Raw genomic sequence first — 15,788 nt, forward strand, 5'->3', positions numbered from 1 at the left:
AGTTATGGTGGAGCACGAGGACATCCCTTTCATTGGCTCCCTTGGGTCTGCAAGGGTATCTGTTCTCCTTAGGGAGAGCACCTAGAAGGTGTGAGGGGACTTATAAGGCCATGCATGCTCCTCTGGGAAATATGCTAATAGGGAAGATAGAACAATACTTCTACAGCGCCACCTATTGGAAGGTAGCATTCCTGCAAGTCAGTGTCAGACCTTTTAACAAGCCTTGTAACAATAACTGGGAATAATGAGCCAAAGCCAACTGTTTTGGGATGATTGCCCCTCATCGGTGTCTGGTTTGGCTAGTGAGGGGTCCATAGAGGTGGGTCAGATGCTCTCCTTAGGGAGAGCATCTAGAAGATGTTGTCATGCTTCGGGGCCCCTGAAACGGTAATGTAGTTTCTTCCATGTTGCTGTAAGACCCTTTACCTTCTCGCAATCTGACAGCCGCATTAAAGAACCCAATAAAGGGGTTTTGTCCGCATAAGTGGGGAGACTTGGTAGTGTTTAATTTCCTTGGAGCGCCATCACAAGAAAATGAAGCCTCATACCATGCCCATTTTTTGTGACAGATTGTATGTGTTGGTTTTTGGTCGATTTTATATTTCGTGTTTTATAGAAGAAAAAAAAACTTCCAAAATTTAGAGAAAGTTTAGAAAGTTTGGAAAATTTAGCATTTTTCAAAATTTTAAATTTTCTGGTCATAAAACAGTGATACCACAAAATATTGAATCTACCATATGTCCATTTTTATGTTGCCATCATTTTCTAAGTGGCCTTTTTTTCAGGTTCTTAGAAGACTTTAAAGTTTTTAGAAGCAATTTTATAGATTTTCAAGAACATTTTCCAAAATCTATTCTTTATGGTAAAGTTTAGTTGTGAAGAAGCTTGGAGAAGCCTTTATATTAGCAATAACACAATATTCCCTGTGTGGTCTGACCAGTGACAGAACAATGTTCTCATTATGCGCCCCTAGACCTCTTTTGATGCACCCCATCCTATATGCCTTGGCGGCAGCTGCCTGACACTGGTTGCTCCAGTTAAGCTTACAGTTAACTAAAACTGTTCATTTTCGCTCGTTTGAACAATAATCGCTCCCTGTAAAGGTCCTTCACTTGCAAACAAAATTGTTGTGCGTCAGAGGTGACAGATCCCGTTGGGGCTTCTGACATCTGTGTTGGGGCCGCTGACATCTGTGTTGGGGCCGCTGACATCTGTGTTGGGGCCGCTGACATCTGTGTTGGGGCCGCTGACATCTGTGTTGGGGCCGCTGACATCTGTGTTGGGGCCGCTGACATCTGTGTTGGGGCCGCTGACATCTGTGTTGGGGCCGCTGACATCTGTGTTGGGGCCGCTGACATCTGTGTTGGGGCCGCTGACATCTGTGTTGGGGCCGCTGACATCTGTGTTGGGGCCGCTGACATCTGTGTTGGAGCTTCTGGTTGGACCTTTAGAATGGATTCAGTGGGAAATCCCAGATGCAATAGTGGGGAAGGCAGCGCAGTTTCATCCGTGAGCGTGGTGGTTGGAAGACCTTCTAGTCATTGGCGTCCGTCCGGCTCCCACAGGCCCCACATCTGACAGTTCCGGTATGTTAATTGTTTGGCCCTGAGAACTAAGTTGAAGAATGAAAAGCTTAAGGAGCCGCAGATTCGGATGAGAAAGCGGCCTTCCTGTAATGTTCACACGGCGGTGTATGAGTATATATAATGGCTGTGATCCCCTGCATCTCATGCAAGTATCAGCCGAAACGTAGTCGAATACCTCTGCAGTTGTAGCGAACCTGACAGGTAACGCCATGTACTATAATGTACTGCAATACTGAGGCGCATCCGGAGAACCAGCTATAGTTGTGTTAACTGTGCGGGCGCAAGAATTAATCGTGTGTGTATTCTAGTAAAATATAGAGAAAAGAAAAAGCTTTGTCCGGAAACCACTGTAGTTCTTGTGCGGCCCCGTTTGCCCAAACAACCCCCCCCCCCCCCCCCCCCCCGCCCGGCTCTGTTGAGTGGCATTCCATTGAAGGATAGAAAATAGCAGCCATGAACTTTGTCCCTGTTTTGTGTCCAACATGTAGAAAGCTGAAATGGAGAAACTCCTCTGCTGCTGAGTAAAACTTTTTCTTATTTACCCTTCGTGTTCCAGAGCCAAAATACTGCAGAGTACTTGTGGGGTGGGGATATTTGACAAGGGGAAGATTTTCTTACCCCTTTTATACACTCATTGGGGAATAAAACAATCTCTCCCCTAGAAGAAGTTGTCGGAATCCAATGACCCTTCTCTGTGTGATTGTAACATTGATATAAGGGATTACATATCAGAGCAAAAGGAGAATTTATTGTGGAGAACTGACCCCTCGGAGGGAGGCTCTAGTACCCTGTTGTACCACCTCTAGCTTGGATACAAGATGTGATACAGGCGGGCATGGGGGCTCTAGTACCCTGTTGTACGGCCTCTAGTTTGGATACAAGATGTGATACAGGCGGGCATGGAGGCTCTAGTACCCTGTTGTACGGCCTCTAGCTTGGATACAAGATGTGATATGGGTGGGCATGGAGGCTCTAGTACCCTGTTGTACTGCCTCTAGTTTGGATACAAGATGTGATATGGGCAGGCATGGAGGCTCTAGTACCCTGTTGTACTGCCTCTAGCTTGGATACAAGATGTGATACAGGCAGGCATGGAGGCTCTAGTACCCTGTTGTACCGCCTCTAGCTTGGATACAAGATGTGATACAGGTGGCATGGAGGCTCTTGTACCCTGTTGTACTGCCTCTAGCTTGGATACAAGATGTGATACAGGCAGGCATGGAGGCTCTAGTACCCTGTTGTACCGCCTCTAGCTTGGGTACAAGATGTGAAACGGGAGGGCATGGAGGATCTAGTACCCTGTTGTACCGCCTCTAGCTTGGATACAAGATGTGATACGGGTGGCATGGAGCCTCTAGTACCCTGTTGTACCACCTCTAGCTTGAATTCTCCGTATTTGTGCATTAAGGTTGCCCTATAAGTGTGGGGTGCACATATGCTACATTATGAAAGGAGATGGGTTCTTTTTCCTCTGTAATTCTGCAGTATTTCACGCATCTGGAATGCATTAGCCATCTCAGTCGGTACAGGATAATTGTCCTATTAGTGTATGAAGCCCGGCCAGGCCTGCTGCAAATCGAGAATGACAAATGAATCTGATAATTTATCATGTTTTCTCAGGTCTGCTTGAGAGAAGAATAATGAGTAACCCCTTTCAGCACTTGGTGGAGCCTCTCGACCCTGCCGAGCCCAGCAAGACTTTCTTCAATCTCCTTCAGTTGAACGATACAAGATATGGTATGTAATACATGTTGTAAGTATGTGTCAGGGAGGGTATCCTTTCTCCTTAAGGAGACACCTAGAAGGTGAGTGAGGCGACTTATAAGGCCATGCATGCTCCTCTGGGAAATATATGCAAATAAGGAAGATGCAGCGCCACCTATTGGAAGGCAGCATTCCTGCAAGTCAACGTCAGACCTTTTGACAAGCCTTATAAGAACGACTGCGAATTGTGAGCCAAAGCCAGAATAACCATACACAGACAGCTGTTTCGGTGTGATTGCCCCTCATCAGTGTGCAGTAGGTTTCTGGCTTGTCTAGTAAGAGGCCTGTAGACGTGGCTCGGGAAGGTCATAGTTTCTTCTTTGGGAGACCCAGTAGAAGGTGTGAGGAGTGGGTCAATCCCAGGAAGAGAACGTTAAAGTATTGCACTATGCTCTTCTATGACTCCGGAGCTGCAGATGAAGCACCAGTGATATCCGCTCCAGTTTGGACCACAATCAGTACTGTTAGGATTTTGCTATTTATACACTATATAGCACAAGATCTGGTATTTTTGTCTATGGATCAGAGCTGCTATTAGTTACAGGAGCTTTCAAGTCCTACAAGAGCGTGCCTACAGCTCAGGTTCACTGTCTTTGGGATGATGATGGTGGGATCCCCGTGGACCATACCAATGATCAGGCATTCAATGCCCTTCCATCTTCTGAGCCTGTCCACGGCTCACCTTGGAGACTCTAGGTCTTCAGACTCAGTTGAGTGCACTCTAGTATGTCTCTAGTATGTTCTCCCGACAATATTAGCCAATTAGTCACAGCACACGCAATACCTTGTAATGGAAGGAAGGAAAGTCCTGAATGAATGGTGCACGCTCAACCAGATCCTGGATCCTTGGATCAGATGTAATGTAGAGCCACACGGAAAGGAGAAGAGCAGCACTCCAGGGAATTAAATCACAGAAATATCTTTATTGTGCCCACAGACAACGTTTCAACCCCAAATTACACAAGGACTTGACAAAGACCCGTGTAATTTGGGGTTGAAACGTCTGTGGGCACAATAAAGATATTTCTGTGATTTAATTCCCTGGAGTGCTGCTCTTCTCCTTTCCGTGTGGCTCTTCTCCCGACAATATTGGTGTATGCACAAACCTCTGAGCAATGCCAAAGAGGTATGATCTCTCCGTAGAGCCATTTTGTTTTATTGGTGATCTTCTTACATATACCTGTGACCTGAACGTAATTGTGGCTGAGTTAGACATTTTAAAGGGGACCTGTCATCACGTTTTGGGACCCCATAAACTACATTGTCGGGCTCCAAGGTGAGGGAACAGGTGTGCTGGGATCTGTTTCATAGTTGCCCGATTCCTCGTTCCTGCACTGTGTTCCCATAATATTGGTGCACATACGGTATGACTCTTTCAGATGGCCCTCTGCATGCAGTCTCTCCTTCATCTCTATGAAGGCACGCACAGAGCGGGCTGAAAAGAGTCACACTGTTTGCACGCACCAACCTTGCAAAAGCGGGCAATCCTATGAGTATGAAACGCCGCTCCCTGTCCCCTCACCCAGGAGCCTCATCACTCTTTAAGTTCCCTTAACTTTTCGTAATTTTTTTACTTTACTTGTTGAGCTATGTTTTTGTTTTTTTTTTGTTTTTGGGTTTTTTTGCATTGCCTATTGGCTATAATAACCACATACCTTTTTTTTTTTTTTCAGCACGTTTACCGTTCTCCATTCGAGTCCTCCTTGAGTCAGCCATCAGGAACTGTGATGAATTTCTGGTCAAGAGCAAAGATATTGATAATATCCTGAATTGGAAAGTCACTCAGTACGACAATGTGGAAGTCCCGTTCCGTCCAGCAAGAGTTATTCTGCAGGACTTCACGTAATTACCATACTTACCTACTGGGGGCGCCGTAGCCATGAAACACATCTGCTGATGCTGGTTTCAATGAAACAGAGAGTTGAGCTAATCCCCCTGAATGGGACCCGGTCTGGCCTCTGGCTGGGCCATTCCAAAACTTTGCTCTTCTTCTCTCTTGGTGATTCGGAGATCTGATTTGGGTCGTTGTTGTGCTGAAAGGTGAAATTCATCTTCATCCTTTTAGCCGAGACCTGGAGGTTTTGTGCCAAAATGATATTTGGAACTGTTCATAATTCCCTCCACCTTGACTAAAGTTCCAGCAGCAGCAGAACAGCCCGAAGCATAATGCTGCCCCCACCATCTTCACTGCCGGTGCGGTGGTCTGCCGGTGATGCGCAGTGTTGGCCCAACATACCTTCTGGAATTATGATCAAAAAGTCCAACCTCGGTCTCATTGGACCATAACACGAAGAGAAATTTCACCTTTCGGCATGATGACCCAAAGCAGACCTCCAAATCACCAAGAGAATGGGTTCGTCAGAAGATCAAACTTTTTGGAATGGCCCAGACCTGAGTCCCACTGAAGATCTGTAGGTGACCTGAAGAGGGCGCATTGTAAGAGGGTGTGTAGACTTTACATATCCATTGTATAGTATCAACCTAACGTATCAACCATAGCGATTACCAGCATGTGATAGCAGTGCTTAATGGTCTTGACATGTGATAGAGCTGGTGGGATATGTGATCCTGAGGCTAATGGCTGTGATGTCACCACGGCCAACATATGAGCCATTTGGTTAAAGTAAGGCCATTCTAAACTTTTGTTTTGCTTTCCTTGATGGAAAAAACTACCTTTTCCCATCAAGATTCTTTCAATCAGTGAAGCGCCTCATTTATTAACCCTGTATTGTCTGTAGTAAATGGAGACAACTCTTCATTCTCAGTCTGTCTTGTATGTATTATTTCCAGAGGTGTCCCTGCAGTGGTGGATTTTGCAGCAATGCGCGATGCAGTAAAGCGATTGGGAGGAGATCCAGAGAGAATCAACCCAGTTTGTCCGGCGGACTTAGTGATTGATCATTCCATACAAGTTGATTTCAACAGGAGGTGAGCCGGTTCCTGGGCGGTCTCCCATGCATGCTCTGCTTACTTTCACAGTGACTTGAATGCATGCCTCACGCTACCTCCTTGACCTATTTACACATTCATTGATGCTAAACATACACAAAATCAGGTCCTTTTGGATAAAAAAACCAAATTGTCGATTACGACCCCCGAAAATTGTGCATGGCCGTCTGCACCTCAGCTGAAGAGGCTATTTCACTGAACCACATGCAGGTGCCGGTGAGACCCGCTTGGCCGAGCAGGGGACAAAAGCTGCTGCATGAACTTCTTGATCTGAGGCTGAAGGGGAAGCATCTACAAATGTCGCTTTCTGCATGCCCAACCAAAGTGTCTAAAGAGGTTGTCTGGTTACTTGACAATCCCCATTCAATCGGACCCTCTGGGGTAAAATATTAAAATATACTTGCCCCTCCGCGGATGGTGGGATCCAGTGCTGCAGCTCGCTACGGTCCCGGAGATTCCTGAGACCGCTGATGTCACCGGAAATCAGGGGACCTCTGCAGCCAATGAGAGGCTGTAATGTCATTGCCCGTTTTCCTGGCATCACTTGCTGAGTGCCATGATGCCAGGAGTTCAAGAACCTGACTCTGCAGCCTCTCATATAACCGGACAACCCCTTTAACTTCAGAAATATGAATGTCCCCTTTATCTGCACATCTCCTTCTTCTTATTTCGTATGTTTTAGGGAAGATAGCTTACAAAAGAATCAGGAATTGGAATTTGAAAGGAACCGAGAACGATTTGAGTTTCTAAAAGTGAGTATGTTGGAGCGCTGGGATGGGATTACTGTGTGTGACGAATGTACCGCCATATTAGTAATGCACTACGCTGTTGTTGTTGACCTGGTTATGTGGATCTTCTTGCCAGTGGGGCTCGCAGGCCTTCCAGAATATGAGAATCATCCCACCGGGTTCCGGCATCATTCATCAGGTCAACCTGGAGTATCTGGCCAGAGTGGTCTTTGAGCAGGATGGCCTTTATTATCCTGATAGTCTTGTTGGGACAGACTCGCACACCACAATGATCGATGGGCTCGGAGTTCTTGGATGGGGTACGTTTAAGATCTTATTTACAAAAGGGTGGCTCTAAGTTACAACAGAAAATTCCTCCCTTATCCTCTAAAGAATCACTGGAGTCAAGTAGTAGGGAAGTCAAGTCTTAGAACTGATGGTATCTTCTAAAAGGTTCTTCCACTACCACGCTTTATCTTATAGCATGTATCATAATCTATGATCGGTAGGGGTGAGACATGGATCACTTAGCCCGCTGGCCAATGTTTTTATTTTTTTTTTTTTTATTGGTGAGCCCCCAGGTCAGGATATAGACTAAAATGGGCCAACCTGGAGTTTCCAAAGGGGCAAAGTGCATGACTTTTATTGAAAGAGTGAATCTAGATTATTACCCCTTTAGGAAACCTTGTTTTTTTGTGTGAGCATGAGCATTTTGTAGGTATATCTGTTTGCCATTTCTTGGCATTTGTGGATCCTGGTTATACAGTATGTGTTTAATCCAGGTGTCGGAGGCATTGAAGCTGAGGCAGTCATGCTTGGCCAACCAATCAGCATGGTGCTACCGGAAGTCATTGGATATAAACTGATTGGAAACCCTCACCATCTGGTGACCTCTACAGATATTGTTCTTACAGTAACTAAGGTAAAACTTTTGGAGTTATCTGCATTACTTGTATTACAAAAAAACAACATTCCTACTCTCGTGTAAACGCCCATCTCCCTAGATTTGTGAAATAAAACTCCCATTTTGAGGGGTATTTTCTTTGTGACACCTTAAAGGGCCACTTCATTGTGTAAATATCCTCACCCAGTATATATAAGTGAGCTAGCGTTACCTTGTCTATCTGAAACCCCCAGCCTCTTATCTCAGAGGTGATCTCAGTTCTGACCAGCTCGGATTTACTTGGGGTTATGTTGTCTGAAATTAGTCAATTTCTCAATCTGTGTTATGCTGTTGCTAGGACTTTACAAAAACTATAAAACTATACAGCTGTCCCTCCTGTATACTGTAGTGCCCTCGGGTAAGAGCGTGTTGAACGTGACCGGCTTTCTTTACTTCATCTGTTTCGGTAGCGGTAGAGAGGCCCAATACGTAGACCTCACTTGTTGTACTTTAATTTATTGCAGCACCTCCGTCAAGTTGGCGTAGTGGGAAAGTTTGTGGAGTTTTTTGGCCCTGGTGTAGCACAACTCTCCATCGCTGATCGTGCCACTATTGCCAACATGTGTCCGGAGTACGGAGCCACGGCGGCGTTCTTTCCCGTGGATCTCGTCAGCATTCAGTATCTACAGCAGACCGGTAAGACCGACTGTTTTGGGATATCTCTGTAGTGTAACCACAGAGGAGTCACATAGTTTGAGGTCCTGACTTTTGGCAACGTGTCTTGGTCAAATGAATGCCACCTTTAGTCCTCCTGTGCGTCTACCGAGCCGACAAATTACATTTTCTTTTCTTTCTCCTCCCCGTGTCTGGTATGCCGTGATACCAGGAAAGGACATTCTTGGTGGTATTTGTCAGCGGACCGCTGCGTTGTCGGTTTTTTTGTTCTACAGCTTATTAGTAAGGGATTAAGTTGAGGATTTTGAAAAGACTTTGCATTCTTTGAAAGCAAAGCAGAAAGCCAAACGGACATGAATGGTTTAAAGCCGACTTGGACAAATCATGGCCACGTCTAGGAGCAGGTCCAAAAGGTACAAGCCAGAACATTGTGGTGCAAGCTGGGTGCCGAAAACCTGGTGGAGCAGCAATTAGAAATGTCATATGAGGTCCCCACCCCATAGTGCGGATTAAACCCTACTTAATCTCTTCCTGTGAATAAGCCCTTATCGTACAAGTTTTGCGTGATGCGCGCCAAATTCGCACAAGTATCAAATCCGTTCTCTTGAATGGATTTATTCACAGTAGGGGTTTTCATTATTCCTTGCTGTGAGGAAGAGAAATCGTAGCATGTTCCATATTTGGTGCATTTTTTTCCCATTGGAAGACTATGGGAAGTAGACTTATCTTTTCACATGCGGCGATGTGAATTTTAAGCAAAAACACATCACATTGACAAGAGTAATATTTGGCAGAGTTTCTCAGCCTAAAATCGCACTCGCCCGTGTGACTGTAGCAAAAAGGGGTTTTCCAGGGAAAGCACTATTGATGACCTATCCTCATGATAGGCCATCAATGTAGTTGATCAGCTGGGGTCCTCCACTCTGGATCCCAGCCAATCAGGGTTGGAGCAGAAGCTAATGCGCCGACCCCTGTGTAGCGGCCGATGCTTGTAATTGCAGGCGCAGTTCTCATTGAGATTAATGGGACCCTAGCCTACCGTTACAAACACCAGCCACTACACGGGGTCGGCGCATCGGCTTCTGCTCGGACCCCTGTGTATCCTGCTTGCTGACACCTGGTGCCTGATGAGCTAATGACCTGTTTTCCTGGAAAACCCCTTTAATGATTGTCAGAGTGGTGTACCCTCCCTGCACCAGGATGCATTGTGGGAAGAAGGCAAGCCACCGGAGGCCGCTCTAGGCAATGTTCTCCTGGGAAACCTCGCATCATGGCATTCATGTGGATGTTACTTTGGCATGTACCACCTACCTAAACACCCTTACGCTCGAAGTCGACCCCTTCATGGCAGCGGTATTTCTTAATGGCAGTGGGCTCTTTCAGCAGGATAATGAGCCCTGCCTCACTGCAAACCTTGTTCAGGAGTGGTTTAACGAACATGGCAAAGAATTCAAAATGATAACTTGGCCTCCAAATTCCCCGGATCTCCGTTTATCTGTAGGGATGTGTTGCAAAACAAATTACAATCCATGTAGACTGCTCCTCACAACTTACAGGACTTTAAAGGGGTTGTCTGGTTCACGTACAACACCCTTTAATAGGACCTCTGTAGTGAAATAATAAACTGCTCAGTACTTTGCTCTCCGCCAGGATCTGGCACTGCAGCCCCACCCTGGTCCAGGTGTTTGTTATAAAAGCTGACGGCAGTCAGGTGATCGCTGCAGCATCAGCACTTGTTCTCTTGGCATCAATTCTCACATCCTGAGAGCCATGATGCCAGAGGTTCTGGAATCTGACACTGCAGCTTATGATTGGTTGCCGTGGCCACCTGACTTCCGGTGACATCAGCTGTTGCAGCCAATACTGGGACCACAGCAGGACTGTAGCGTTGGATCCCAGCGGCGGTGTAGAGGCAAGTACTGCTCAGTTTATTTTACTACAGGGCACTATTAAAGGGATGTTGTCTGGTAACTGGACAACCCCTTTAAATGATCTACTGCTATTGTTTTGGTGACAGATACACAGAACACCTTCTGGGGTCTTGTAGAAACAATACCTCGATGAGTCAGAGCTGGTTGAGGGTATGGGGGAGAACCATATAATAGGTCTATCTACCGTTATCCGTTTAGCCGGGGCGGACTGTTGGACACACTATGGGTCCGCCCTCTCCACCCGGCTCGGTATGATGATGGGTAGATGGATTAATGTTATGGCTTACCGGTTTATATAGAAGATTTAAAGATTTATCTTTTTTCTTTATCAATTTTTGTTCCAATTTCAGGGTGTAAAAAGGCATCTAAACCTCTTTACTCCTCTGGTCCCAATCCCATCTACCGTGAAACTATGACCGAGAAATTAGACTATTGGCCGAAGTGCTATGGGGTTGGTTGGGGAGGCGACCCGTTTTGGCCATTTGTAGTAAAGGTCTTTAAAATGAGTTGCTAAGTCTCAGGATGAAATGCTAACGCTGTGTATCCCGCTGCAGGCCGCGAGGACGAGAAAGTGAAATACATTCAGAGCTATTTAGAGGCCACCGGACTATTCAGGGACTTCAGCAATACAGAACAGGACCCTGATTTCACTCAGGTAATATCAGAAATGGCCCATATATGACTTTATAGAATGATTAATATATTCAGATATCATCTATAACACACGTCAAACACAAGGCCCGCAGGAGGAATCCGGCCGTCACCTCATTCTATGCGGCCCACCGGCCGTGCATCACACCCCCAACAGGAATTCTACTCGCCCCACATGCAGTTCAAATCCAGCGGTGGCGGGGTCTGTGACCGCTGGCGTCTGCGTGCTCCGTCCTTTGATAAGGTTAACGGTCACAGACTCAGCCGCTATCATCCCAGGACTGTAGCTGCAGGCTAACTGAGTGGAAAGCATGTTGGGATGCTGCCGGCTAGAGGCCAATAGGGGGGGGGATTGCTATTACTACTGGGACTATTGTGGGGTCACTATAACTACTGGGGCCAATGTAGACAATACTATTATTACTGGTGCCAATAGAGGGGGGGTCACTATTACTACTGGGACTACTGTGGGGGGCCACTATTGCTACTGGGATCACTGTGGGGGACACTACTACTACTAGGGCCACTAATGGGGGACGCTATTACTATTGGAACCACAATGGGGTTCACTATTACTACTGGAGCTACTGTGGGGGTCACTATTACTATTGGGGCCACTATGGTGGGGCTACTATTATTATTGGGGCCACTTTGGAGGGGGACACGATTACTACTGGGGCCACTATGAGGGATAGTATTACTACTGGCTCATGTAAAAAAGCGCCCTTACTCTACAATCAGCCCTTTGAAGGCAACCATAGGGCTGATTTGGCCCTCGGCGACCATCTTTGACACCCCTGATCTAATATGCCAGTTATGGATGTCTTTCTGTCTGAAGCTAATGGACGTTTAGATCTTTGTACTCTCTACGCAGGTGGTAGAACTGGATCTGAGCGCTGTGGTGCCTTGTTGCAGCGGACCCAAGAGGCCTCAGGATAAAGTGTCTGTGTCCGACATGAAAACCGACTTTGAGAGTTGTCTTGGAGCCAAGGTAAGAAAAGTTTTATTTACAGCCCATCTAGCAGATTGTTTGCATTATCGCCTACAATAGCCATCATAGACAATGGCAAGCCTGGACACCGGTGTCTGGCGTCCAGTTGCCATGGAAACACATCGGCCCTCCGCGATTACATTGAGGAGAGCCAATGATTTCACAAAGGGAGCACGCTTCCTCTGAACCATTTACATGCCGTGAACTACATAGATTGCGGCATGTAGGGAGTAAACAGCGGGTATTGCTGTTCTCATCGAACCCCGCTGTTTCAGTGGGAGTGGTAGCCGCCTCCCGTTGCATTATGGCTCCACCTCACTTCTGAGCCTGTGCCATGCGCAGGGTGTAAGTTTGCGTCCTGTTACGTTAAGTACCACTCTGTCATGATGTAAACTTATGTGGTGTTAAGGGGTTAAAGACTATGTCACCATCTTTTTGCAGCCCTCACTGAGGGCACCATAATGTAGTGCCTGGCTCACTAATTGCAGTGATATGTCTGTTGCATGTATCTGTGCAGTAGTTTTGGAGAACCTTGCATTTTATTAGTAGCAGCCAGACACAGAACTAGTCCTATTCATGAACTGCAGCCTGGCCACACCCACACCACCCTCCAGCCAATGATTGGCTGCTCTCTCTCTGCACCACAATAGGCAGACAGCTGTCAATAATTAGCTGGAGGGCAAGATGGGTGGTATTAGCTACAGCTCATGAATATCTAGGACTACTTTAGGTAATCCTCTATATATGTGCTGCTACTGGTAAAAGGCAAGTTTCTCCAAATCTACACGGCAGACATATTGCTAAAATCGGCATGACCAACACTATCCTGTGATGCCCCCAGAGAGGGGTGCAAAAAGAAGGGGACAGTCTCCTTTAAAGGGTTTGTCGTGAAAAATTCTATACTTGCCTATTCCTCCCCCGTCAGTCTACTTACCAGATCTTCACCTCCCCCATGTTCTCCTGTCTCCTGCAGTCCAGGGGGGTCACCTCCTCTCCAGCTGGCTGATCCCTCTGCTTCATGTGAGGTTACGTACATTGCCGGCAGTCTCCTCCTTGCCAGCCAATGTACTTCACAGGCCAGCAGGGGGAGTGCCGATCTACTGGAGAGACTGCTTATGCGAGCTGTCTCTGAAATAGATCAGAATTCTTCCTAGGCAGTGAAGGCTACAGCACAGGGACGTGACCTTCACCGACCCGGCCATATGACAATACGAGGAATGCAGCCTTAATAACAAGACGGCCGGCATGCGGTCAGGTGACCCCTCGGCACTGCAGAAGATCAGCCAATAGAAGATGTAAGGAGACTGATGGGGGAGGAGGAATATGCGAGTATAGGTTGTTTTTTTTTTGTTTTTTTTTAAGGCCCAAACCCCTTTTAGTTACAGTCAAAAGCTGAGGTTGCACTCCTGATAATCCGGTAAAACATCCAGCCAGTTGGGATGCAGATATTGTATTTGATATCACATAAGGTCTCTATAACACAACTGGAACTGGATACGTTGCCATTGAAAACTCTGAGTCTCCCATCCTTAGGCTTTAGACCTGATACTTTGTGATTTCCACACTTTTGATACACTGTAAGATGCAACTTTTTAATTTGCTTCTGAACCTTTTTGTGTCTGTCTTGGTATTGCGCAGCAAGGGTTTAAAGGCTTCCATATTCCTCAAGAACACCATAAAGACACAGTCAAATTCTGCTATAATGATGCGGACTATGAGCTGACGCACGGCTCTGTGGTCATAGCTGCCATCACCAGCTGCACCAACACCAGTAACCCTTCTGTCATGCTGGGCGCAGGTGAGCCGCTCCTACTTACTATGGCCGTACCGCTGGTCTATCTATTGGGCCTATCGGTCCAAATGAGCATCCTAGTAGGTGACATCGTTGTGGTGATATAGTTGTAGATGTGTGCTGTGAGAAGTCTTCGCTGTCTCTTACTTTTATAGTCATTTTTTTTCTCCTTCCAGGATTATTGGCCAAGAAAGCTGTGGAAGCCGGACTAACGGTGAAGCCTTATATCAAGACCAGCCTGTCTCCGGGCAGCGGGGTGGTGACCTACTATCTCCGAGACAGCGGCGTCATGCCTTACCTTTCAAAGCTTGGGTATGTGCCACTAACCATCTTGGCCATTACATCCCTCTGTATATGAAGACAACTCAAAAAGTAATAGTGTGAATTAATAGTTCCCTGCGTGCCAACCCTCCCAGCCATTCACTATGCAGGTACTGCGATTCAGTCCTACTGTCTTCATGCGAATGGGCCTTAAAGGGGTTTTCCAGAGAGAATACTATTGATGATCTACCCACAGGATAGGTCATCAATAAATGATTGATCGGGGTCTGGACCTGCACTGATCAGCTGATTGTGTGCCTGCTGACAGCGCCACAATTACAAAGGCCAGAGCGGAAGCTGAAGTCTCTGCGCCGACCTCTGTAAAGTGGCCGACGCTTGCAATTGCAAGTGCAGAGACTTCAGCTGCTTCCACTGTGTATTTGTGGGGCTATCGGCGGGCGCACAATCAGCTGATCGATCAAGTCCCAAGTGACAGACCCCAGCCGGTCAACTATTGATGACCTATTCTGAGGGGAGGTCACCAATAGTATTATCCCTGGAGGACCACTTTAACCAGATCAGTTGGGTTCGCATTGTTGGAGCCCAACCAATCAGCAAGTGATCGCATATTCACATGAGATGTTTTGTAGCCTGAAAGAACCCACTGGAAGCCCTGGTCTTCACATACATGCGTTTTGTAGCGATGGTTTTGTGTAAAAGAGGCCTAAATCCAATATCTTGGAAGCTCCTTTAGTTGAGACTACTTCTTGTGGTCTGCTATTGTTAAAGGCGCCATTGCCTAAACCATTCTTTCTGCAAACATCATGGCTTGCTTTCAGAAACGGAACCCCACTATGTTCATGAAAGTTACCTTCAGTTGTTCTCTATGTTGAGGACTTTAGTTATTAGTTGACATACGAGGACCCACTATTGCAGTGCCTAACACTTTGACACCGATACATCAAGCAGCCCTGGGGTAATGGGTTAAAGGCCTCTCCTCTGTCTCTCTCGTTTTATGACCAAGTTAGGCTGCCTGTCCACGGGCGTTATTGAATTGCGTTCCCCGCGGCGATAATCTGGCTGCGGGGAACGCAGTGAACGCTTTCCATAGCGATGCTATGGAGAGAGCTTTCCCCCCCCCCCCCCCCCCTGTCCACGAGCGGAGAATCATAGCGATTTTCCGCTCGCGGGCGGCAAGTCGCAGCATGCTGCGATTCTCCGCGGTGAGCCTATCTGTCAGATAGGCTGACAGCGGAGATCCGTTTGCAGGCTCCTGCTCCCGGGCGGTGGCTCCCGCGGGATACCACAACGCCCGTGAACAGGCAGCCTTAAGGTTTATCTTCAGGTTGGCTCATGAGAGGAGAGGGAGGCTGAAGAATGAGCCGTCAGATGAGCTCACTGACAGATCTGTTAGTAAACAGTATTCTGCAGCTTGCTATATACAGTGATATGCAGAAGCTGCGGAAGCCAAACTACAACATTTTCAAAACCCTATTGCAAAAATGCTGTTTTTGCCTAAAAGGCATACAATTTTTTTTTTTTTAATTTGAAACTAAAAGCCCCCAATGATGTCCATA

At 46.7% G+C, this 15,788-nt stretch overlaps 1 protein-coding gene across 3 annotated transcripts in view; it reads left to right on the forward strand.

Annotated features, from left to right (window-relative positions):
• The window catches only part of ACO1 (aconitase 1), a 39,733-nt gene that overhangs the window by 10,123 nt on the left and 13,822 nt on the right, over positions 1 to 15,788 (forward strand). For 2 of the 3 annotated variants that reach the window (XM_066604365.1, XM_066604366.1), the window contains exons 2-12: positions 3,207 to 3,323; positions 5,024 to 5,192; positions 6,141 to 6,278; positions 6,982 to 7,051; positions 7,164 to 7,347; positions 7,810 to 7,949; positions 8,435 to 8,606; positions 11,071 to 11,171; positions 12,042 to 12,158; positions 13,797 to 13,956; positions 14,127 to 14,262. In XM_066604365.1, coding sequence (XP_066460462.1) covers positions 3,227 to 3,323; positions 5,024 to 5,192; positions 6,141 to 6,278; positions 6,982 to 7,051; positions 7,164 to 7,347; positions 7,810 to 7,949; positions 8,435 to 8,606; positions 11,071 to 11,171; positions 12,042 to 12,158; positions 13,797 to 13,956; positions 14,127 to 14,262 — 1,484 coding nt within the window. In that variant the 5' untranslated portion in view covers positions 3,207 to 3,226. The remainder of the gene's footprint in view (positions 1 to 3,206; positions 3,324 to 5,023; positions 5,193 to 6,140; positions 6,279 to 6,981; positions 7,052 to 7,163; positions 7,348 to 7,809; positions 7,950 to 8,434; positions 8,607 to 11,070; positions 11,172 to 12,041; positions 12,159 to 13,796; positions 13,957 to 14,126; positions 14,263 to 15,788) is intronic. The other variant, XM_066604367.1, reaches the window with a different exon arrangement.

Source organism: Eleutherodactylus coqui, chromosome 5 (genome assembly GCF_035609145.1).
Source record: "Eleutherodactylus coqui strain aEleCoq1 chromosome 5, aEleCoq1.hap1, whole genome shotgun sequence".
NCBI lineage: Eukaryota > Metazoa > Chordata > Amphibia > Anura > Eleutherodactylidae > Eleutherodactylus > Eleutherodactylus coqui.